A 24066-nucleotide genomic window follows, 5' to 3' on the forward strand; every position below is an offset into this window, starting at 1 on the left:
CCCTTTCCTTCCATCCCCCAACACATCATGGAGCGGGATGGTTCCCCCAACTCCACACACTCTTCTGTATCTTCATCACACACACACACAAACTTTTGGACCTCACAACAGTAGCACATGCTACCTGCCAGTTTACACCGCGAGTGACAGAGAGCTTGTAGTTGAAAAGGTGTCCGGGAGTTCAAAAGATCAACACTGTCCGTTGTGAACAGGAACACCCCCCAAGGTGAATCCAATTATTTTCATCATTTTGAATGGACCTAATGTCCCTGCCTAAAGACCCTCAATGTCTTAATAGGGTTATTAAGGTATTAGAAACCTGCTAGTGGATGAACAGCTACTCAACCACTAGCCTGGTCGATGACAGTATTACCAAGCAAAGACACCTATTAGAGTGAACCAGAAGTTATATAAAGGTGATGAATGGTCTTCACACTAATTATTTCCATCAAAAAAATACAAAAAATACAAAAAGATTTCAATTCAGCATTTATGTACTCTATAAGCACTATCACTTGTAAAACGGACTGATTTATTGTGCTAGGCTAGCAGGCTCCTCAGGATGATAGCCAGTCACATCATATTGGAGTTTATACCTACTCCGCGGAACGCACGTAGCACTTCAGGTAGGCACATGGACCCTCGCACTGTACGCATATTGTCCTTTCCTGGTTAGAGGGAAACGAGGACAGCTGACAGAGAGATGTAAAGCATGCCAGTGGCACCGTGGCCCTTTGTAAACAGTCCATCTGTGTCCCCTCCCTCCTCCATCCCTCCGCCTCCTTCCTTCCCTCTTGCCAGCCCCCTCCGTTAAATTCGACCTCTTAAATAAGAGCCGGGCTAAAATAATCCCTCCTCCACCAGTGTCCATTTGAAATATGACTCAAGTCTTGGGGGATGCTCCGTCCAACCGCAGGGCAAATGCATTAGTCTTAGTTGAGACACCGACCAGTACGTGAACCGCCTGATATATTTAAAGCCAATTAGCAAGGAGGAGGGCAGGACCACTGCCTCTGTGCATGAGCTGGTGAGCGAGAGAGAGATGGAGGGAGGGAGGGAGGCTGGCCAGGAGTGTGGAATGTCTGGCAGTGGAGCGCCACAAGGCTTGCTAACTAACTAGCTGGTGTTTGATTACCTTTACTAGAAAGAACAGTGAATATTATTGATGGTAATAAAAGATCTTATTGGGAAGCCCATGTTTATTTATATGAGCGAGACTCTAGTGCAGTGGGGTTACTTCACGTGCTAAAAACTCATGGCCTACAAGATGATATTCCTAACCTTCACTACAAATTAAAAAATTATTTTGTTGTTGAATCATTCTATTGCCTTGCTTTACACAGAACAATGACAGGTTGTACTACCTAATAGACTTCATTAGTACTGTACACAGACATTCTGCTAGGCAAGATGGTTATGATTTGGCACAGGGCCAGTCTTGCTTCAGAAGAAGGTGTGTTTGAAGCCAACCTGCGCAAGAGTTCAAGTGAAGTCCCCAGACCGCCCTCTCACTGTGGAGGACTGTGCTGCTGTGGGCCCTGCTGGGACAGGCACAGAACCAAAGACAAGACGCACACCTTCCCTGAAACTCCTCACAGCCCATGCCCCCAGTCTGCGGGCTTGGACGGAATTTTTAATAACCCTCCCCCCCTTTTGATTAAAACCTGCCGCGAGCGTCTTATTTACGGCAGGATTTGGAGCGGGTTTAAAGGCCATAGGACCCCCGGGCACTCTCTTGCACTTCTATGAATTCAAATACGATGTCCTTGACACCCAGTATCCTGTTCCCATTTTGTACTATTTTTGTGCCGGTTGCAACAGATGAGGGGGTCCTTAAACCAGCTGTTAACCTGTGTTTTTTTCCTCCCTCTCTTTCTCTCTCTCCATCCCCCCCCCCCCCTCCACCCCCGCCCCTTAATTCGCCAGAGTCGCTCCAGGCAAGAGGACCCAGAGCAGGCTCGCTTGAAACAGAAAGCTAAGGAGGTAAGCGCTGTGGAGATCATTACCCTTGACATTTGAAGACTTTGCTGTATTAATTTTTCATGCCTCGCTACATATGTAATGCCATTTAAAAGTCTGACTTACAAAGTTGGAGGAATTATTTGTGCTGATTGATGGCCGCGTATGGAAAAGTGATTTTCCTTTCTAGCGAACACAGCACACACACCAAAGACATCCTCCCACTCTGTCTGTCTCCGTCTCTCTCTCTCACCCCCCCATTCCCCCATGCCCCCCCATGAACCCCCCCCATTCACTTTCTCTTGCTCCAGATAACATTTGGGTAACTGCCACTCATTGTGCACCGATGTTTTTAAGGAGATAGATTGAGGGACCTATTGAAGGTGTAGTAAGCGTGTTTCAGATTCACAATACCACTTTCAGTATTAACAATTTGCATTCGAAAGGACCAATAGAAGCTGTTTTACTTCCCTAGTTATAGATACACTTGACTCCAAAGGATGGTTGAAGCTAGGTACAAAGGACCCCAATTGGAGACTGAAGTTGAAATGAAGTTGAAAGCCATGGCTTCTGTTTGTAGAATACGGTTGTTTTTGTCCTTCCACTTTAAGACGGAAGCGTGTGAATTCCCAGTGGATCCAAAAGTAGACCACTCTTCCTCTTCCTCATCTTGCGGTTGGTTAACTTGGCATGCGTAAGTGGAATAGTTCTGATACGCTGAAAGTTAGTGCCTGTTGATGTTTACTCCCGAAGAAGTAAACACATACACAATGAGTGTCATTTGGACAAGGACCCTCTACACATTGGTAGAATGGTGCGATGCTTAGATAGAGATAGCGTCACCATAAGTTCCTTCAACACCTGATAAAATGCTGAATAGTTTGAATTCCGCCAGCATAAGGTTCAAACGGATTAAAGGTAAGTGTCTTCCCTGTTTGAGAGATCTCCTGCCACCAGCATGCCATGGTTTCCAAGCCCTCAGACTAGATCTCAACCTACCCATAAGCCTGCATGTATGCAAATTAGGTAGTGTAATAGGCTGTGCGATAGGTTTGCCTGGGGCCGTGTGATCAAAGTGGATCTCCTCCCTGTTAAGTGGCAGGCCGCTCGTCATCTGGATACAGCCAGATTAGCTACTGTGAAGCGCCAGCGCATACACAGTCTCATTTTCATTTGGAATTTTAAGAAGGTGTGTGTGTGTGTGTGTGTGTGTGCGTGTATGGGGGTGACGGTGAAATTGTTACTTTATGTAATGTTCTGCGCGACAGGGATGGCACATTTCTCCCCCTCTCTCGCTCTCTCTTTTTACCCCTCCTTTTTTTTTTTTTTTTGCTTAATGGCCGTCGTTTCTCAGGCCCGTGCCTCTGCGGTTTTCATCACCTGACTGGCTCAAGGGGACAGAGCTGGCTGTTTGTGTCACCACAGACTCCGCCAGGACGGCAGCTCACACATCTGCGCAAATTTCATCTGGATAATGAGCCCGGGCTTCTCTTCCAGGCAGGGGTTGAGGAGCCAGCTCCCTCCCTCCCCAGCCCCCTTTTCTTCATGTCCCTACCGAAAATGTGTTCCGAAAGATGGAACGACACCGTGTTACACACCTCGACAAGGCGCTGTGCTCAAATTGAGTTGCAGCATGATTTGTTTGTAAAAGGGAGAGGAGAGTGGTATATTAAGATGATGGAGCAGGAGCTGGTTTCGCGTTCTTTTTTTATGGGTTGCTAGTGAAGCGTTACACCTGTTCTGATACGAAAGAATGTATGTTACAGAAGCCTAAATAATCTTTTGTCATGTTGGCCAGGGTCCTTGATCTTAGGCTTCTACCTACCGCCCCCCCCCCCCCCCCCCCCCCCATCCCTTCACCCCACCGCAGTACTGGCTCAGCCAGACAGCAGAAGACAGAGAGGCAAACTGAGGTGGTGCCTCCATTTCCACCATTCACTAACATTTGCCCAAAAGGTCAGATGGGCTATTTTAGAAATGCCCCCAGTGAAAATCAATGGGCAAAACGAGTATTCCTTTTTTTGTTGTTGTTGGGTCTGTGTGTGCTCTCTCTGATACTCCGCTGAGGCAGGAGGGGAGGCTCTGCCTAAACATCAGGTCCTCTCTGCTGATGAAAGAGAGAGAGAGGGGGCGGGGGGGGGGGGGGGGGGGTGAGGGGAGTGAGAGAGGGGGCGGGGGGGTGAGGGGAGTGAGAGAGGAGAGGGGCAGTATAGATACATCACCATGTCAGACACACAGACACACTGCGGCCACAGATTCATCATCCCAACCCCGTCTGCAGGCGGCTCTGGACAGAAGAGCTGAGAGGAGACGAGAGTAGAGAAGAGAATATGGGTGGGAGGGATGTGGAGGGGAGAGGAGGAGGAGGAGGATGAGAGGAAAGGGCGAACGGTCAGGTGGACATAAAAAGCATTTTCTACCTGGCCGGTGTCTGTCCCCGACTTCCTATCTGCCCTGCCCATGCCCTCTCAGCTGGATCTCACACTATGACATCACCCTCTCAGGAAGCTCCGTTTACCCTGATCAGCTGAAAGGTGTCAGACAGAAGCACAAGAGACGTTTAGAGAAAAAAACATAAGGAAATCTTTCCCCTTTTTAAGGGTGTGATTTCATACCGATGATCGTCGCCTCCTAATTTTCTTATTTTCTATTAAACCAGTCAGGGAATGCAGGTCACTGATGTTTCAGGCTATGGCTTTAAGAATCTAATTTGTGGAAGGCGATAAATAATTTATAGTAAATGTGTTATTGGAAAAGCTCAATTATATTTAATCCACCACATGCAATGGCATGCTTGAGCGCTTGAGCCTCGTTTGAGCTTTGGAATTCCCCCCCCCCCCCAAAAAGAAACATTATTTACATAATGGAAATAGTTGGAACATAGGTTAAAAACTTATAACACCATTTGTGACAGTCAAGGGGGAGTCTGAACAGGAAGTGTAACTGGTGAGTTTAGGAAATGACTGAGGATGCAGGATCGGCCTAAAATCACAACCTTAAAAGTGTTGCTGCTCAAGCTTTTTTTTGCCATTCCTTCACTACAAACCTTTGTAATGTGGATCTATCGATGAATGTCCTGGTGCCTAGAGTAGTAGAATATCGTAACCAGGGTTGGGAGAATCCACTCATGGTTGTTCCTGCATTTACAAATGACAGTGGGCCATCACAAGCAGGGCCGAATTCACGCAGGGCATGTGGGTGGTGGTGGGGATGGGTGTGTGATGTCTTCTCCCCCTTCCTCTCTCATCATCCATCCATCCAACCACTCATCCAGATCTGTGTCCTTGCAGCCATGCTCCACTTTTCGCTCAGAGTGATTCCAGACTCAGAGCTGTCCAATGGGAATCTCTCGGCTTTTTGTTAGAATAATTTTCCTCAAATATTTTTTTCTCCTCGGGCGTTCCGAGTGTTATTTATTTATTTTTGCCTCGTTTGCACACCAGGATGGCATGAAATGTCTTGAACCGCACCGCAATAAAATCCTGACCCCATTCAACTCTCAACCTTGCCAGCCTCCAATTAAAGACAGAGGCGTTGGATGTCCTGGATGGATGCATAAACATCAACTCATAGCTGGGATCTGGATTGACTTCTTGAGTCCAATCAGCATCAACGTGTACAAACATTGGTCATAGTTTTACATATTTCTCTGAACGCTATCCATCATGAGGAAGCGCTAACTCGCATTAGGCTAGCGCACATATTATCAGTGGTGGCTTGAAGGTCTAGCTAATGCGCTCCGGGACACAGGTTCATGACTGCCCTCTCATCCTCCACATGTGACCCTGTAACACATAGCCTGTAAAACGCCCGCGCACCAGCCCCCCCCACCCCCCAAACAACAACCGCTGTTACACAGTCCTGGAACCTTATGCCAGGACAGAGGCTTACTAAATAGCATGCATTAGTGCTGGTGCATCTGCGGTTCAGAGGTCTTTAATGCTGTGACCTCTCAGAAATGGTATACTTGTTTGAGGCACTCTTCCTTTATTAAACATGCCCTTCAGGAACCCCTTCCTAGTGGGCTACCCTGCTTGAATTCTCCATCAACTCTTCCAGAGTTTTCAACGTTGATTCTTACATTATCTGCTGATTGATACTCGTCAGTTCATGTTGTGTTGGCGTTGAGGCTAACTGTCTGCATAAACTGGTCCTAGCTCGTACATGCACATATCTGATATCCACACGTCTTTTCAAATATTTTTTTTTACATTCAATGTTGAAGCGTTTCAACAATGCTGTTTGAGGGAGATCAAAGTGGATTTATTTAACTATTAATTTAATTAAAACATAATAAAGATCTGTTTTGAAGTCTCTGTATGCAGGCTACTAAATAGTCCACTCTGGCACTATTCTTTATTTGTTGCTTTGTTGTCGGTAGTTCAACTTTTCATAGTCCCCTCCCCCCTCTTCATCTCCCCGAGACATAACGAGGAGGATAGAAAAAGAAGCAGGCTTTTAAAAATACCTTTGGTGTTCCTGTGTGTTTTCGAATATTACAAAGTGCTGTAATGAGAAAGAAAACAACAAAAAAAGGAGATATGGCTCCGAGGGAGATAGCAGCGCGTCTTCTCTGTGAACGAGCCTGTAGGACCACTTTCTCTTTGTGCTGTGCTACCACTCCTTGGGACTCCTGCGACAGGGGAATTGAGTATACTGAGCTACGCTTGTGGCGAGGTGCCAGCCAGGCAGCCAGCCTCCCTGCCTGGGATGAGAGGGAGAGGAGAGGAGGCAGGAGGTAGGACACGTTTCAATTAGGAAACAAACACAGCGCAGGAGAGGAGAGGAACAGGCTGGGACAGGGCGGGCCCGCCAAAACTCCTTCACTCCCTCACCCTTATGACCTCTCCACCCCCCACCCCCCCCACAAACACACACACACTCCAACACCTGCACACAATCCTCCACTCTTTGATTCTAGGACTATCGTTTTGTATAGAGCGGCGTGGGGTGGGGGGAGGAAGGGGGGGGGGGGTAGCGGGGGTCTTTGTGAGGTGATGCTAAGTGTGCCAGCTCTGCCCGCATGTTTCCATTAGATTGTCATGTTGGCTAATTAGCGAGCGGCAGCATGATTCACCTTGTTAATTAGAAGGACTTGCACACCATGGCCCTGCGGGCTGAGGGAAAGTGGAGCCCGGCCTCAGAGCCTGCAGTCGCCCGCTGCCTGTGAAGATTCTCCTCTCATCTACCTTCCCCACTTTTCTTCCCTTTTTTTGATTTGGAAATGAATAAATCATCGGGACCGTCCTCTTAGAGAGTGTGAATATCTGAGTTCATCTTTTACCCAGATGCAAATTAGACCTGATCAATGGAAAGGTGACGAGCAGCCGAGCAAACTGTTAAAGAAAGGAGAGAGGGGAAGAGAGAAACGGGGGGAGAGAGAGACAGAGAAAAGACTGCTAGCCCAAGCACGGTAGCATGTAGGGAGACAAAGCAAAAGAACATTTATAGTCTGAATTTTCCCTTAGATAAGCATTATTTTTAATGATCTCCCCTGTTTCGGCACTCTCTGTGTAATGCCTTTAATATGCTCATATGTTATTCTACCTTGTATGTTCTAGTCAACACTATACTATTAAAGATTATTTCTACAAATGTTTTTCTGCCGCATAAAAGCTTTGTGGGTAGGTTTTGACTGTTTTAATACAACCTTGACACTGATTTTATACAATCTTTTATAAACAGTCTTTTAATTTCTTCAAATAGGTTTCAAATGAATAGGAACCTCAGGGTCATGATAGTAGCACTCACATAATGACCTTAGCCCCAGGGAGAGCTGAAAGCTCAGAATAATTGGTGGTTGGCACTGGAATCTGAGCTGACGTAGCCTTTGGAGGGAACAGAGTGCACACAGCCAAGACCTGGAGGAGGGATACATGGCCACAAGTAACACATAAGACTGCAAAAAGATGTTGGCTTCACTACTTCTTTTATTTTGGCTTTTAATGGTTCCTCCTTTTTTCACAATCTGGGATTATTCGAATTTAATTTTTTATTCATTTACCTTAGAACCTTCAAATAATGCTAATGTTGTGATAATTATGCATAATTTGCGTTAAACATTATTTGCTATTCAGTTTAGAGACTTGTATTTGTTTTCAGTCCAGCTTTTTTGTACAATACTCTGTGTAAATATAATTTACATTAGCAACATGGTTTTTACTTCCTGCTATGTAAGATCTGCACTATAGAAGCCTGAACGTCTGAAATCAACCTGTGGGTTCTCCTACTGCCATAGCAACCTCTTCCCACATCAGCAGGGTTAAACATGGGTTCGAAACGGCAGATAGGTCGACACATTCGGGGTGTACTGAGAGGATTTGGGAGGGGGGGGGGTTTACATTTATGGGCTGCCCAGCCTCTTTTCCCCCAGCTAACTAACTACCAGGCATGGTAGATGAGGAAAAAGCCTTGCAGCGCTGAGCACCCAGATGTTCATGGAGCTGGGACAGACTGGCTCATGCACAAACTGAGAGTGTGCTCTGCTGCTGCTAGTGTCAGGGGGAGAAAACACATGGATGTAGAAGGAGTATCACACACACACATACACAACCATTCTCTCTCTTTCTTTAATAGACATAATGGCTATATATCCCTCTCTTACACATACACAGACACACATATACACACACGTGTTCTCTCTATCTCATATACGCATTGTGTGTCTCTCTCTCTGTCATGCACACACACACTCATGGCAGCCTGGTCTATATGGATAGTTTCCCTAAAGGGTTTTCCTGAAGGGTTTTCCTGCTTTGCCCTCTTGGACCAGGTGGGGTGGATGGGGGGTGGGGCTTGGAAGGGTGGTAGAGATGGACCCCCTGCCCTGCCTTTTTGTTATTCCCTTTGAGAGCCCCCCCCCCCCCCCCCCCCCCCCCCACCCCAGTTGTCTGTGACGTCAGGACTCCGTGTTCCGCTCCACCAAGGACATCTGTCTGTAAGCGTCTGGGGGGCCGTGAGCACAGCCCCAGGCCAGTCGGGGGAGAGAGAGAGAGAGGGAGAGAGAGAGAGGGAGAGGGAGAGAGAAAGAGGGAAAGGGAGAGAGAGAGAGAGAGAGAGGGAGAGAAAAAAAGCCTTTGTTACAAACCTGCATAGATAGAAAGCGTCAGGGCGTCCATCATGGAATCCTCTGCCACCCTCTCTATGGGCTTAGTGCTCTGGGTCTGTCTGTCACCGTTCCACACATTTTTGCGTCATACGAGAATGCAGGGTCGTACATGGTTGTGAAGTGGACAAAAGGAGGGATTCTTGTTTTGATGGGATTGACACTTGAAGGGCATTTTCAGCAAAGCATTTCAGTCAGGAAATAATTCAGAAAAAGCAAAACAGTGACTGTTTTAACAATTGGAAAACTGCAGTCACTCGGACGTGTCTTAAATAGACAAACATTTACCTCCACTGAATACACATTCATTGACCAAACTCTTGCTCCTATATTTTTTGCCAGCTACTGTATGTTGGAATTTTTTTCAATATCAGCTTTAGAGTGTTAGTCTTGTAAATCTGTAACACCAGAAGTTCACACCTCTAATCTAGTCATTGATTCAAGTTTCTATTCAGGAGTTAGCATTACATCTCAGATATGTTCTGCTTCTCCTGACCTTTGTAAATAATTTGAGTTTACAAGTCTCATTCCCTGCTTCCAAAGGGCATAGACTGACTACTTTGAGGACTGGTATTTAAGAGACTTGGGAATACTTACCCGCAGACATTGATCCAACATGGCAAATGTATGTTTGTTCTAAATTGTTTTTCTTTTTAAATACTCTGTATTTTTTCTCATCTGCTGTAGCTCCAGCTTTAAAAATCCTTGTCAATGTTGGTTAGGATACTAGTGATGTAGCTTAGCCCAGTCTAACCCTGGGGTCGAGTCTGGTCCAGCCCAGGTCTGGTCCAGCCCAGGTTTGGTCCAGCCCAGGTCCGGTCATGTTCAGCCCAGGTCAGTAGTCATCTGAGGTGGCCTAACCCATCTCTGTGGCACCAGGACCCCAGATTGAGATCAGTCTGTGAGCATCAGTAGCCTCACCAGTAACGGGAAACGCAGACTGTAGGGTTACAGATGGTGAAATGAGGTCTGCATTCATCATGCAGCCATAAATCTGAAATGCAGGCAGTTGCTGCGGGCGCAGTGAGCCCATGCCTGGTGCCAACTGCCAGCCAGCGATGCCGGCATCCTGGTGCCATCAGTGAGATAGCAGACCCCCACTCTCTCTTTCCTCTCTCTTTCTCTCCCTCTCTGTTTACTGTGCTGCCGGATCCTTTCAGGTCAAGCCTGGGGAGTTTTTTTGTTTGTTTGTGGCCAAGCCTAACAGGGTTGACCGTGATAACAGTGAGCCATGCAGCTGATAGCTGGACCGGGGCTATGAACATTTCCACATGCTGCAGCATCTCGCTACAGTTGCTGTTCTAGCATCTATCATTAGCATAGCGCTGTCTGACTTAACACCTTAACACTCCTCGAAATCACTCCCCAAACTTGTACTCGGGAGGGGTGTTGAGACTGGCTCTTGCCTTGACACCAGGTTTGGAACAGTTTGTGTAAAGTGGTAGGACTTGAACTGGGATGGAAAATGCAGGGAACCAGCAATAAAGTTTGGCTGTGTTTCTGGTGTGCTAGTAGACTGTCCTCCACCCCTCCTCTCTACTCTATGTTGTCAGCGTGTTTGAATTTAGCTGAATTTCTGCCATGCTATATGTGAAGTGGCAACACCCTAAAGGGCGCACCACGCCAGGGGCATCCAGAAATAAATAAAAAAGGGAGACAACTGCTCGCACATTTTGGATCAGGGGTTTGTAAACCAAAGCAACCTTTTACAGAGTAACCATCTAAGAGCAACATGAATTTCCCCTGATCAGACAACAACACATGCACACATGAAAAAAAGCACGCACACACACACACACACGCAGAGAGGGGTAACATAAAAGAACATGAAAGACATGAAAGAGCACATTGATTGTCCCTGTACGCTTCGACCCAGGCCTCCCCCCTATTGGGCAGACAGGCGGGTGGGCAGGCATGTGGGCTGCGGCCAGGGTTGATAGGCACGTGTGTGTGTGTGTGTTTGAGGGAACGGGCTGACGCCCTCTGTGCCATCCCCTGGGGGTCTCACACGTCCGCCCAGCAGAAAGGCCAGCTCCCAGCGACGCTGACTCCCTTCAGCCCCGCGGCCAGACATGACATTACCTCAGGCTACACACACACCCACACACACACCCACACGCACACACATGTACACACATACACAGACTTGACATTACCTCAGGCGGTGCCTCGCCATCACTCCCCCCCTTTTGCCCATCACAAACTGAAAAATCACCACAGACCATGTGACCAGGCAGTGCCGGTGACATGAGCTCTGCTAATGGCTGACAACAAGCTGCCATTTTGTTGCTGGGGGTTTTGGGGAGGGAGGCAGAGACATGAACGTAAAGGAGGATGTTAGCACAGTGTGTTTGTAACACTGAAGAGGTGTGTATGGAGGTGGAGAGGAGGTGGACAGAGACCTGTAGGTTCCGAGTGGTCATCGATTAAGAATGTGTTAAACATGAGTCTGCAATGACAGGCGAGATAGAACTGAATATTTCTGACTATGTCTTGGTAAACACATGCAGTGCTATCAATACTACCTAGCTGCCTGAAGACTTCTTTGTTTTCCCCTCGTGTTACAATGAAATGTTTTTGACCCATGAAACTGGGAGGTTTGGAGACCAGCTTGACATGTGTCTGGTTGTGTTTTCCTCCTCAGATGCAGCAACAGGAGCTGGCTCAGATGAGGCAGAGAGATGCCAACCTGACAGCCCTAGCCGCCATCGGACCACGCAAGAAACGCAAGATGGACTCTCCGGGCTCCACACCGTCAGGGGCAGAGGTAAGAACACCCCCGTTTAAAAAACTGATATTAAAGGTGGCATTCAGGTTTTATGGATACTGAGAGGAATCGCAGTTTGCGCTGCTACAAAATGATGAGAGAAAGTAAAAGAAAACAACATGGCGCCTGTTTTCCCAGATAAGGATGTAAAGCTCTGATAATATCATATTTATGTATACAATAAACATTTAACTGTACAGCTGTGAATATGAGCAACTAAAATCCCCCTTTTAGCAGTGGAGTTTGTCTGACTGACCGCATGTTGTCTTGATGTTATTTGGCCCCTGTGAGCCGGCATGGCGGTGCACGGACATGTTGTCTTGATGTTATTTGGCCCCTGTGAGCCGGCATGGCGGTGCACGGACATGTTGTCTTGATGTTATTTGGCCCCTGTGAGCCGGCATGGCGGTGCACGGACATGTTGTCTTGATGTTATTTGGCCCCTGTGAGCCGGCATGGCGGTGCACGGACATGTTGTCTTGATGTTATTTGGCCCCTGTGAGCCGGCATGGCGGTGCACGGACATGTTGTCTTGATGTTATTTGGCCCCTGTGAGCCGGCATGGCGGTGCACGGACATGTTGTCTTGATGTTATTTGGCCCCTGTGAGCCGGCATGGCGGTGCACGGACATGTTGTCTTGATGTTATTTGGCCCCTGTGAGCCGGCATGGCGGTGCACGGACATGTTGTCTTGATGTTATTTGGCCCCTGTGAGCCGGCATGGCGGTGCACGGACATGTTGTCTTGATGTTATTTGGCCCCTGTGAGCCGGCATGGCGGTGCACGGACATGTTGTCTTGATGTTATTTGGCCCCTGTGAGCCGGCATGGCGGTGCACGGACATGTTGTCTTGATGTTATTTGGCCCCTGTGAGCCGGCATGGCGGTGCACGGACATGTTGTCTTGATGTTATTTGGCCCCTGTGAGCCGGCATGGCGGTGCACGGACATGTTGTCTTGATGTTATTTGGCCCCTGTGAGCCGGCATGGCGGTGCACGGACATGTTGTCTTGATGTTATTTGGCCCCTGTGAGCCGGCATGGCGGTGCACGGACATGTTGTCTTGATGTTATTTGGCCCCTGTGAGCCGGCATGGCGGTGCACGGACATGTTGTCTTGATGTTATTTGGCCCCTGTGAGCCGGCATGGCGGTGCACGGACATTGTGTGCCGCCCTCTGAACCGTTGTTCTCAAGTTTATTCATCTACAAAGTGAATAAAGATGAGCTCATCTGAAATCTACGATTAGAGTCATGAGCCAAAACCTTTCTGAGAGGACTTACAAGGATCAAGAGAGGTGGGGGTAGCCTATTTTGTGAAGGGCACTTTTCTTGGTTTGTTTAGTGTTTCTGTGATTTGGAACATCACTGTGTTCTCCCTACCAGACGGTCGTACCTGGAGGAACCTGTTGTATATGAGCCCAGGTTTATCTAATAAACCACTCTCCAAACCTCTGTTTGCTAACAGAAGGAAGATGGTAGGAAACAGGTCTGTCATACATGAAGCAATATCCACACTGACAGGGCCTGAGCACGCCGACTCATTCCCATATGACTTGGCCCGTCTGCTGGTAATTAAGATGAGTTATGCTATTATAAAGGGAATGGTCTGTTTTTTTTTTATAACAGCTTGAGTATCACATTTCTTCAACACAGGGTCAGGTATTTATTCATTCACGGTGGCTGTAAACACAGATTTGTTTTTTACAAAATGTCTCGACGATTCTCGACAAGAATTCTGAGTAATGCTGTGGGTGAATGTGATGAATGTAAAGCAGAGTTTCATATTCTGAATGTAAATTGGTCATTTTAATAACCTGCTTATTGGGTTGTGTCTTCACATCATTCGCTTAGTTGCAGTCTGCTTCGGAGGGAGCATAGCAATGCACCCGGTATAAAAAGCATAAATAACAAAATAAAAGCATTACTTCTGGTCCTTAAGTGCTGAGCCAACCTCTTTCACTATGTTTTACCCTGATCGCTTTGTGAGACCACCCTCCCTACCCCCACCCTCCCTACCCCCACCCTCTTCCCCAAGCATCTGAGAAAAGAAACACAGTATACTCACCAAATACACAGTCACTCACAAACTAAACATCCATCCATCCTGATCCCTTTTTTGCATGCTGTACACGTATAATTAGAGAGGAATCGGGGGTTGAGAAGGTAAGGAAAGTTACCCCCCCATCCCAACCCCTTGTGAACGATTGCAAGCGGAAGGAGGAAGGAGGGGGAGGAATCTTAACTTATTTTCACTTCATTTTCACCTCCTCACATTTCTTCATTTCACATGGACTGGAAAGTGCCCGCGGCGTTCTCTTTCCCTTCTCCAGAGCAAAGTGAATGTGACTTTTCTAAGGGGGTCACAGGATGCCTGCAGGCCTGTGGGTGTTACTGGACTGTTGCCGGCTCTCAGCTTCACTGAGGGGCTTGTCATAGATTTCATCTCCACAGAAATGAGCCGGGGGGGCCTGGCCAGGAGCGCAGGCAGCAGCCAGAATTATGAAGAGGGCCCACGCTGATTATTTCCCTCTGACATCGCATCCTGAGCTCTCCGCATTAATCCTAGACAAAGGCAGCCCTTCAGTGCTACGCCAGAGCTCAAATTAGGGAGAGGAGGAGGGGGGGATAGATAATGACCTTCTTGAGATCCTGCTATGTTAGCAAAGCTCCTGTTGAAACCACCCCTCTTTTCCTCTCCTCCATCTCTTGAACCCACCTCCTCTTCTCGTCCTTTTTTTGCGTTCTTCGACCACCCTTCCGCTGTGTTCTGACCGTGACAGAATTCAGGTGACACAATTTCGGTACGTGTTTTTTTTTTCTTTCACTCTATTTGATGGTGGCTTGGCCGGGGCCTGTTCCTGGACCAGGACTGCCCAGGGCTGTGAAACTGATAGCCAGTCCAGACTAGAGAGCCTGTCTCCTGCCAGATCTGGTCTGCAGGAGGGAACAAAGGGGGCCTTACAGGGCTCCGCAGGGCGGATTAAGCTGAGGGAGCCAATGAGAGGGGTCGCTCGTGGGGGCAGAGGAGGGCCTCGGCGTGGGTCACACAGCACAGGCGGGGGCCGCAATACACACACCTTTATCACGCATACACACACACACACACACATCAACCCCCCTCAGCTCAGCACGCGTTGACTTTTGAAGTGCTGTACAAAGCCATTGGGCTTAGATGGAGAAGGATTGAGGGGGAATGAAGTGGTTGGATGAGAGAGAAAAGGAGGGCAGGTGGAGGTGAAGATGATGTTGTCCATTTGACTTTTCATTATTAGAGACCAAGAGGGCTCTGCCTCTCATATTACATGCCATTTCGTGATATATTGTAATCAATTTAATATTTTAGTATTTTATATTGACTTTGTGAAGATAATTGTGTTGTGATGGTGTCCACTTCAAAGTGATTTAAGGGCTCAGCGTTTCAAGCTTGAGAGTGTCTTTGTTAGGGGAAATCCTCACGAGTGCAGTTTAACACAAGGTACAGGCGAGTGTCATCTTTCAGAAGCAGAGTGCCTCTCCTCCCACGAGAAGGGTCGGCTCTGTGGTGGAGGCTCAGCTCAGAGCCCTGAAACTTCTTTGACACATTTACCAGCCTTGAGATACCATCCAGCCACTCAGGCCATTTATCACATCAGAGGACAAGCCTTCTCTGTCGGCGTAAAGCAAACAATGGCCCGGTCACATCCAACTGCACTGCCGTTCTATGTTCTCCACCGAGGCGCAATGTCTGAAAAAAAAAAAGTATGCTGGAGATTTAATAGCAAGTAGTAATTTTTCCATTTGAATTCATTTCACCTTCTTACTTTGAGAGTGTAGATCAGAAAGAGGGAGTGAGGCAACAGAATGAGATGCGTGGGGAGAGTGAGGGGGGGAAAAGCACAAGGAAAACTAATGCCCTTTCCTCCAGCGAAATTAACAGGAATCACGTGGAAAACAATCTGAGCTTCCAATGAAAGGGGGAACCATTAAAATTTGCCCGGAGCTATGGACTGCACCCAATATCACTAAAGCTGCACTCACTACAGATGTGGAGGCTGGCTCGCAGGCAAACTATGCTCTGTTCTATAGCTACAATTAAAATCAACCTCTCTGCCAAAAAATAGGAGGGGGGGGGGGGGTGGGGGGGAGGAGGGGAGGAGAGAGAAAGGCAGACATAGAACATCAAAGACAGATTGAAATGTGTAGTCAGTAATAAGAGTGGTCTCCAAGCCCCGCGGTTCTCCACGGTCCCCTTGTTAATGAGAAATTTTGACCTCTGGTTTGTAAGTTAAACTTGTAATCTCAGTTAATGAAGTAAATCAATCCCAACTTAGAGTGTGCAGTTTTCGACCATCTCTGTTCCCTCCCTCACCCGCAATCTTCTCTTCCTCTCTCTTTCTCCCTCTCTCTTCTCCCTCCTCCTCTTTTTCATCTCTACTCCTCCTCCTTCCTTCCTTCTCGATGTGCCGGCAACCCTGCGAGGAAACGGACAGACAAACAGGAAACCCAGGGAGCATCGTGGTCTTACAGCGGGGGCGGGGCGGAAAGCAGGAGACTAGGCCGTCTGTTTGGTTAAGATGTAAGACAGGCCAGCTGTGTGGTTACAGAGAAGAATAAGGGTTGCGAGGGGGGGGGGGGGGGGGGGGGGTGTGTGTGCTCGTCATGATATCCACCGCCATCCCACCGCCTTCTTCTCCCCTTCCCTCAAGCCCCTCCGTCCAGTGAGATTTCCACTCAGAGCTCTGTGGAGGAGGGAGCGCAGCCTCTCTGCTCTCTTACGCTCTCCTTAACACGGCCTCGTCCTCTGGGCGGGTGGGGGGCTGATTTGGGCGTTCTGCCTCCTCTATCTGGGAGGGAGGGGCTTCTATGTGATCTGCTGGGTACAGGCATTGACCTCGCATTGGCTGTCATTTGAATCTCCCCAGTCATATGTGTGGAGAGAACCTAGAGTGGAGCCCGCATCTCCATATGTAACGCTATGGTATAATGAGCCTGTGTGGGTTCTCTGCACATGCTACATAAACATGATTGAAGAGGGCATAGAGAAGCTGTTATCGGTTACGTAACATCGGGGAGATTATAATGTTAGTTTGACTTTCTTTGTCTCCGGGCTGTTCTCCTATTTCGAAGGCGAGGACAAAGAGGAGTTGAGCCTTAAGAGCAGTTACAGGAGCGCGCTGGAGCGCTGCCATGTTCTCTGAGCTCTCCCAGAGTTCACTCTGCCAGCTTCCCCCCTGCACCGTGCAGAGTGTGATGCTGATGCACCACATCGGTCATATGGTCAACAGGCTAAAACATTTAAATGGGAATAGCTACACCAGTACTCAAAATGTGTTTGATTCTACAGCAGATTCGAATCAAAGGTACTGAACTGTGAAGGACTGCGGAACAACTGTTGTGTATTTGTGTCATGTTTCTTGAATATGTATGAGTAAATACACAAGATATGAATTGATGAGATTGCCGTTGTGCATGGTTTGTTTACTTTGGTATAAAACTGTCAGAGCGCATCAACGTTTGGATTTTAATTTACTTAAAAGCGGGAAATATGGCAAAAGTGAGGTCTGTGAAGGGTTAAATAGTTATGAATCATGGTGTGGAAGATGTAACACTGCATGCCTATCATAGACACACGCCTATTGCAGGAACAAACATTAGGAATGACTAATTATAGCATGGGTCATTGAATGTCAGCGCCCTAGGAGTTTTTTTTATTTTTATTTTTTTATCTTATTTTCACAAAGTCAAAACATTTTACTGGAAAATGTTGAAGTTATGTGTATACATGACAACAATAAAATACAAATGTGCCCAGTTCATCTTTAAAACAAACTCTTGATACCAATCTAAAAAACAAAAACTATTATTGTTATTAAATAACACTGTAAAGCTAGCCAATATGTAAGTGAATTAGCTTGTTCTTGGAAGCTGATATCATAAGTTACAGTGTGCAGTCTTCCCCTCAGCTGGTACGCCTGGAGAGAGGAAGGTGGTTGCTGCGGTAAGAGACTCCCTGGGGTCTGTTTCCTGTCCTGCTTCGCTACACAACCTCTCCATGAGGCGTACTACTCGCAGGACCCTCCTCTGACCCCTTGCACCAACCTGCTCCAACATGCTTGTGCACACACACACACACACACACTCACTCACACCAGCTCCACCAAGTCAGGTTAGGGCTCATAATGACCAACTCTAAGTAAATGTTTCCAAGAAAAGATATGTCAATAAGAAATAGCAGTTAGAGTCAGTCACCTTATGCCCCAGAGCCTAGGAGATCCTATCGGTTAGAGGGAGCAGGGAGAAAAAAGACAGTGCTGTCAGGCTTTTACAACATCCGGCACGTCAAATGTACCAGTTGGACCTGTCTCATACTGTAGACCTATGAACTCGTTTTTCTCACAGCCTGTAAATTGCCACAGTTCAGTGTTTGTTAGAGTTAAAAGGGATCTAAAGCCATAGGTCTGTGTATGTGTGCTTTCTTACCTTGATGGCAGTCTGCAGACAAGTGGAAACTGTATGTAAACTGTAGGAGTGAGTTGTCAAAATATTCACCAAAACACAACCATGGCAGTTGGTGTGGTTGCACAATGTTTGAGTTATCCACTTAAGGCAGCGGGATCTGTTTCCATCTTTGTTGAAAACAACATCTCTGTTCGCCTTCTAGAAGGTTGCCTCAGCTATAATTATGAATGTGTGTGTGTGTGTGTGAATGTGTGAGTGTGTGTGTGGGTGCAGGAGACTTGGCTCTGTCTAGCGGGCGTTTGTGGAACAGTGGTGCAAAGTCTTGGCCTGTTTAGTTGTCTGGACAATAGGGCACTGTTTAGGGCTTGGAATCTGGCCATTGGTCCTAGGTGTGGCGTCCACTCCTGAGTTGGTCAGCCAGTTCTCTTGGCCCTGTCAGGCCAAGCCAAGGGAATGGGGAAGTTCAGTCCAAGCTGTTAAACGATACACCAACTTAACATGCCTCTTTATTTTAACTAGAGCCAGACCAGTTTTTGTGGATTCATGAAATGATCTGATATCTTAGTGATATTCATAAATAGATTTTACATTCATATATGTACATACATGTGTGTATTTGTGCTAATGCTGTAAAATAATCGTTTAGATAAGAAACTCTTATATTTCCATATTCATGGTGAAACAGTGATCCTCCTCGTCTCTGCCTTTAAAACTTTGCCCTGAAATAATGGTTAAATATACAGTTTTGACAACAAAGTTGAGCCTCGGGCACTTAAAAGATACCCATCTTAAAGAAATTAATTACCTCCCTTGTTAATCTTGATATAATTAAATTTCTGAAGAATGAAATTTGCTGCAGTTTTCTGCTGTGCGTTGGTGCCATGGAGACGGGGCGATAATGGCTGCTTCTCCAGCCTCCTGTCCAGGGAGGCAGGGACATGGGGACAGCCTGGCATCCTGGGTCTTGTTCTGGGCTACGCCGTGCTGCGCTCCCCCTATACCCCCGCTCCCCATCCCACGCCTCTACCACTCATAGGGCTAGAGAGAACCAGGAAGAACATCTCTATTACTGTACTGCCTTACCAGCTGTGTGTGTGTTCATGCGTGTGTGTGTGTGTGTGCGTGCATGCGTGTGTGTGTTCCACAGTCCTGGAGGAGCTGGGAGGGTCTCTAAATTGCATCATGGTCAGTGATAAGAAGGCTACATGGATGGAGCTTGTGAGCACCCTCTGCTAATGAAGTTGTGTCCTTAAAGCCAGTGTGAATGTACAGCGATCGGGCCCTGGAGAGCATGGAGTTCACCCCTCTCTGGCTCCCTTCAGGAGCTCCTGCATGTGTCTTTGTCTCACTTCCTGCCGTTATTTATAGTGCACCCCCTCTCACGCTGTTAGAAGAAGTGGTGATTGGTTTGTGCAGTGTAGCAGTGACATTAGCAAGGAAGCAGTGTTGTTCTTGTTACTATTTATTCAAGTTTGTTTTTCTTTGACTGTATTATTCCTGTCAGCTCTATTGTCAGCTGAAAAGGTTTGAGCCTGGGGAGAGGAACATGGGGAAACGCTGGAAATGATCTTTCATTAAAAGCTGGCAGGGGGCAGGACGAAATACATAAAAACGTTGATGTAGGCAAAAGAAGTACATGGCAGAAATGCCAACATAAACATGGTTTTACATATCGAGATCTGCAATAGTGTTTTGGTCTTGCTATCCATAGTGGCCTCTACAGTACTGGAAAAAGACACAGTTTACAAAAAACACTGTTAGTTTATCATTGTAGTCTTTAGTTAAGTACTTTGTCCGTTTTTTTTCAGTGCCTTGCTGTAATGTAGGACCACTTAACTAAACGCAGGATCACTTTTGAGGTGTATTCCTCCAAACAACAACAACAACAACATAATATGTTAGAACATAGTTTGGTTAGTTTAGTTATAAAGTTGCTTTTCCAATTTTCTTGGATCTCAGCAGCCAGACTATGAGTTAGGAGGAGCATTCCTGAAGATGACTTTTAATTTGAAGGGCCTTTGGTCCCTCGCTGGGAAAAGCTTGATTAAAAAGAAGGGCACCATATTGTTTGCAGATGGAGGTGCTTCAGGAAGAGTCTAATTGAATTTATGCATTGGGATGCCAGGCCAGCCAGAGCACCTGTCTGGCACATAGAGCTGCATGTGACTGGAAGAATGACAGGAAAATCTGTAGTTCTCCACTGAAAGTCATTATATATTTCTCACAGCAGGTACCAGTAAGCAACTAGGTGAACAATTAGGCCGTGGCTATAGTGATAAAGAAAGTGTTTTGTCCGTCTATTCATAAACGGAGTGACTACGTTCAGTTGAGTTCTGGATTTTAATAAGCATTTATCAATCTGCAGATTGGGAGAGAAAACCAGACGTCTGACAATAAATGACAACACAACACCAGGCTTAGGTCTCAATCATGTATCTCTCAGCTCTGAAAGCCGGAGAACCTTCTTTTATAGGGCACAAGAATGTAAACATAGATAGTGACAGTCAGGCAGTTATGACGTTACAACAGTCTGACACATAGACACAATCTACTCTTATTAATAGCAAGCTTACATGAGAACATACTAAATAGTATCCAATGACTAGTTCTATTGATTAGTGATTAATGTAAGCACACAGGAAATTCCAATTTCTTCCACACTAGTTCCATAGACTATTCTCCAGTTTGTTGTGAAAGTGAACTGTCATTTGTTTTCCCACTCATCCCCTGGCTAGGTTATACCCAATCTGCATACATTGTATCTCATGTATACTGTATATTTACAGTGGTCTGCTTTGACCCAGATATTTCCGATACACAGCTATATTACATGATGTATTTTATTCTCTAAACTATGCTTATCTTTTCAAACCTTCTAGGCCCTTCCCTGTTCTCAATGAACTCCCTGCTGTGAGAGACCAGTCCTGCTCTGTATGCTTTATCCCCCCCTTTTAACCTCGACCAACTATCAGTCCTCACTTCAGTCCGCGAGAGCGACATACAAGCTGTTAGTACGCCCCGATTAGCCTACCGCCACCACTCAAAGAACAAACTTCTCTTTTTACGACCCGTTTGCATTGTTTGGTTGAAACACATTCTGTACAATTGTTGCTAAATCTTCAATATGTTCTTTGTTGTTGTGTTATTTATTTTTTATCATGGAGAAACACAGCGTGGCTAAAATTAGCTTCAGAAAATGGTGCGAGAGAATAAACAAGCAGCTCCATTAGGGAGGGAGGGGGGGGTATTGGCTGGGTTGCCTCTCCTCATGGAGACCCATTAAAAGTGGTAATGTCTGCCTGCAGCCCAGCCTGGGGGAGCAGGGAGAGGCCAGGGAAGGCATATTTCACATGCATCAGACACTGGAATTAAATAGACCAATGTTCCCTAAAAAGACTGAAGTACATCTCTTTCTGATGTGCGTCCCGGGCAAAAATTCATTGATCTCGGAATGTCCCATGGCAATTATAAAATATTAAATCCAAGTCGCACTTTTCGGTTCACTTAAAAAAACTCTTTTTTTTTTGCTGCTGCTTTCCATTTGATTGAATTTAAGAAAGAAAAAAAAAATGTGGAAATGGCTGGTCATAGGAAATGCTGCACTAATAATAACACTGAGATCATAACACCAATGCCTTGTTATGTCCCATTATATTTTTTTCCTCCTAAACTTCTGATCATTAAAAAGGGGATAGGGTATATTCACAAAAAAACTGATTAGCTCTTTAAAGATATCTCACTGAAGCATCAGAGTGGTTTTATCAAGCTGAGCAAATGACTGGAATTGCTGCACGGTGGGGATTGAGCCCTGTGTGATATCTTCATTTCTGGTACACAAAGGCCCACTCACCCTCTAAAGCTTCTTCCAGAACTCTGGGGACGATAAATATTTGTCAGCTGCTTTCCATTAAGGGTCTGTGGGCCCCGCGCCTCTGCCTCCATGTCCCCTCGTTGTCCTCCTACATTACAGAGGGGCTCTGCAGTTAATTGCCCAAATCGTTAAATTTACCGTTGATCTCAATAAATATATTCAGGCAGCTGTTTGACAAGGCACACAGTTCATTAGGCCCCTGTGCTTGTTTGTCGTTTCCCTAATTAAGATTTTGAATCGATCATTGGGTGCGTAATGTACGGTGTTGCTTGCCTTTTAAAAGGAGACTTGTTTCTGGGCTTAAAGCAGTGACATCCGCTCACTAAAGCTCTACCACTTAGCCCACTGACTGCAAAGGGAATTGCACATCCTGTGCTAATTAGGAAGCCCAATTAACTGTGAAATTCAGGCAGTTTTGACAAATAATCTCTGCAGAATTCAGACATCACCATGTACGGTATTATCATATTCATCCTGAATGAAAGAAGAATGAAAAAAAAAAAAGACTTGTAATTCAGAAAGACGCTTGACAATTGTTTGTTTTGCTTAAAGGTAATCATTTGTTGGGAGTATCCCACAGGTTTTAGTTTCTTTCACATCTATTTCCATTTTGCCCTCCAGGATTCAGCATTCATTTACAGTAAATGTGGGAATGAAACAAAACAGGGCCACAGATACATCACAGAGAACTTCAGTGATATTGGCCTCTGAGAAATGACCATTTTGGTCTTGGAGTAAAGAATTAAAATAAACAGACTGATTGCTCCTAAAGTATGTTAGAGGGAGTTATTACCAACCATGGCTGAGGTAGGGCCGTTTGTGCTCTGACCACTTCAAAACATTGTGGTTAGAGATACTGGGGTTAATCCAGCAGTGTACAGCTAGCCACCCATCCGAAACAAAGGATTGCCAGAACCAGAGAAAGTCTATGGTTTTGTGTCTCATTCCACATTTGATTCATTAACACATGTATATTTTAGATTGCATCAATTATGTATTTGTTGGACTGATGAACGATCTTGTCTGATAGAACTTGGGAGAGTTGTGAATAGCCGGATTTGGTCTTGTGTTCGTGCATCAGTGTGCTGATTACAAGTCGTGTCAGTTCAAAAAATGTTCCAAGCTTTGCTGAATAGGCTGTGTGGGCCTTTGTGAGTGTTTATATACCCACAGAGAGCGGGAGAGGGAGCCTTGGGATGGAAACTCACGTCCTGGGTCAACCTTTATGAGTACAGTGTACTCTGCTGTACAATGTGTGTGTGTGATACACCCATTGACAAGCATTAACCAGGCCCCTTCTATATATCTATTACCTGTCCGCACCACCCGGCCTGCTTTATAATTGGGCACACAGGAAGGTGCTTGGCACTAAGCTTGCAGTGTGTTGATTAGACAGCTTTTACATCAAGACTCTATTGAGTAGAGAATGCAATGGCTGTGGCTGTGAGTGTGTGCATGCCGGTGCTGTTTGCATACCAGGCAGCGCTGGAGGTGTGTTTGTCGGGCGCCGACGGGCGCACCAGCAGCTGCCCGCCCCAGGTGCAGGAAAGAATCAAGCACTTCCTTTTACAAGAAATGTAATTATTATGGCAGACAAGGGTGTGGGTTTTTAATGCAAGTCAATATGTAGATAAGCTTTATACATACACACAGCCTGGGAAGCAGCACTGCTGTGGAGCAGGTTGCCAGAACGCTGTGCAGGTAAGGAGGAAGCCTTTGGGGCTTGTTGAGGAACGACCTGTTGGGAGGAATACGGCCCAGAGGAAAAAGTGAGCAAGGCGGAGTTGGGAGAGGACCGGTGAGCCGCAATAACCGAAGAGAAATGGCAGTTACTGGGAGATTTCACATCCTGCTCCTCCTCCGGACCCTTGATTACAGTCAGACATCTGTGACTTCTCTGCTAAAGTGGAAGCCTGTGTGCTACTG

At 46.4% G+C, this 24066-nt stretch overlaps 1 protein-coding gene across 1 annotated transcript in view; it reads left to right on the forward strand.

The window, feature by feature from the left end:
* LOC124481470 (transcription initiation factor TFIID subunit 4-like) overlaps positions 1 to 24066 on the forward strand; it is a 54028-nt gene that overhangs the window by 19619 nt on the left and 10343 nt on the right. Inside the window, exons 12-13 of the mRNA XM_047041397.1 lie at positions 1927 to 1983; positions 11709 to 11831. Coding sequence (XP_046897353.1) covers positions 1927 to 1983; positions 11709 to 11831 — 180 coding nt within the window. The remainder of the gene's footprint in view (positions 1 to 1926; positions 1984 to 11708; positions 11832 to 24066) is intronic.

Source organism: Hypomesus transpacificus, chromosome 19 (assembly GCF_021917145.1).
Source record: "Hypomesus transpacificus isolate Combined female chromosome 19, fHypTra1, whole genome shotgun sequence".
Classification (NCBI taxonomy): domain Eukaryota; kingdom Metazoa; phylum Chordata; class Actinopteri; order Osmeriformes; family Osmeridae; genus Hypomesus; species Hypomesus transpacificus.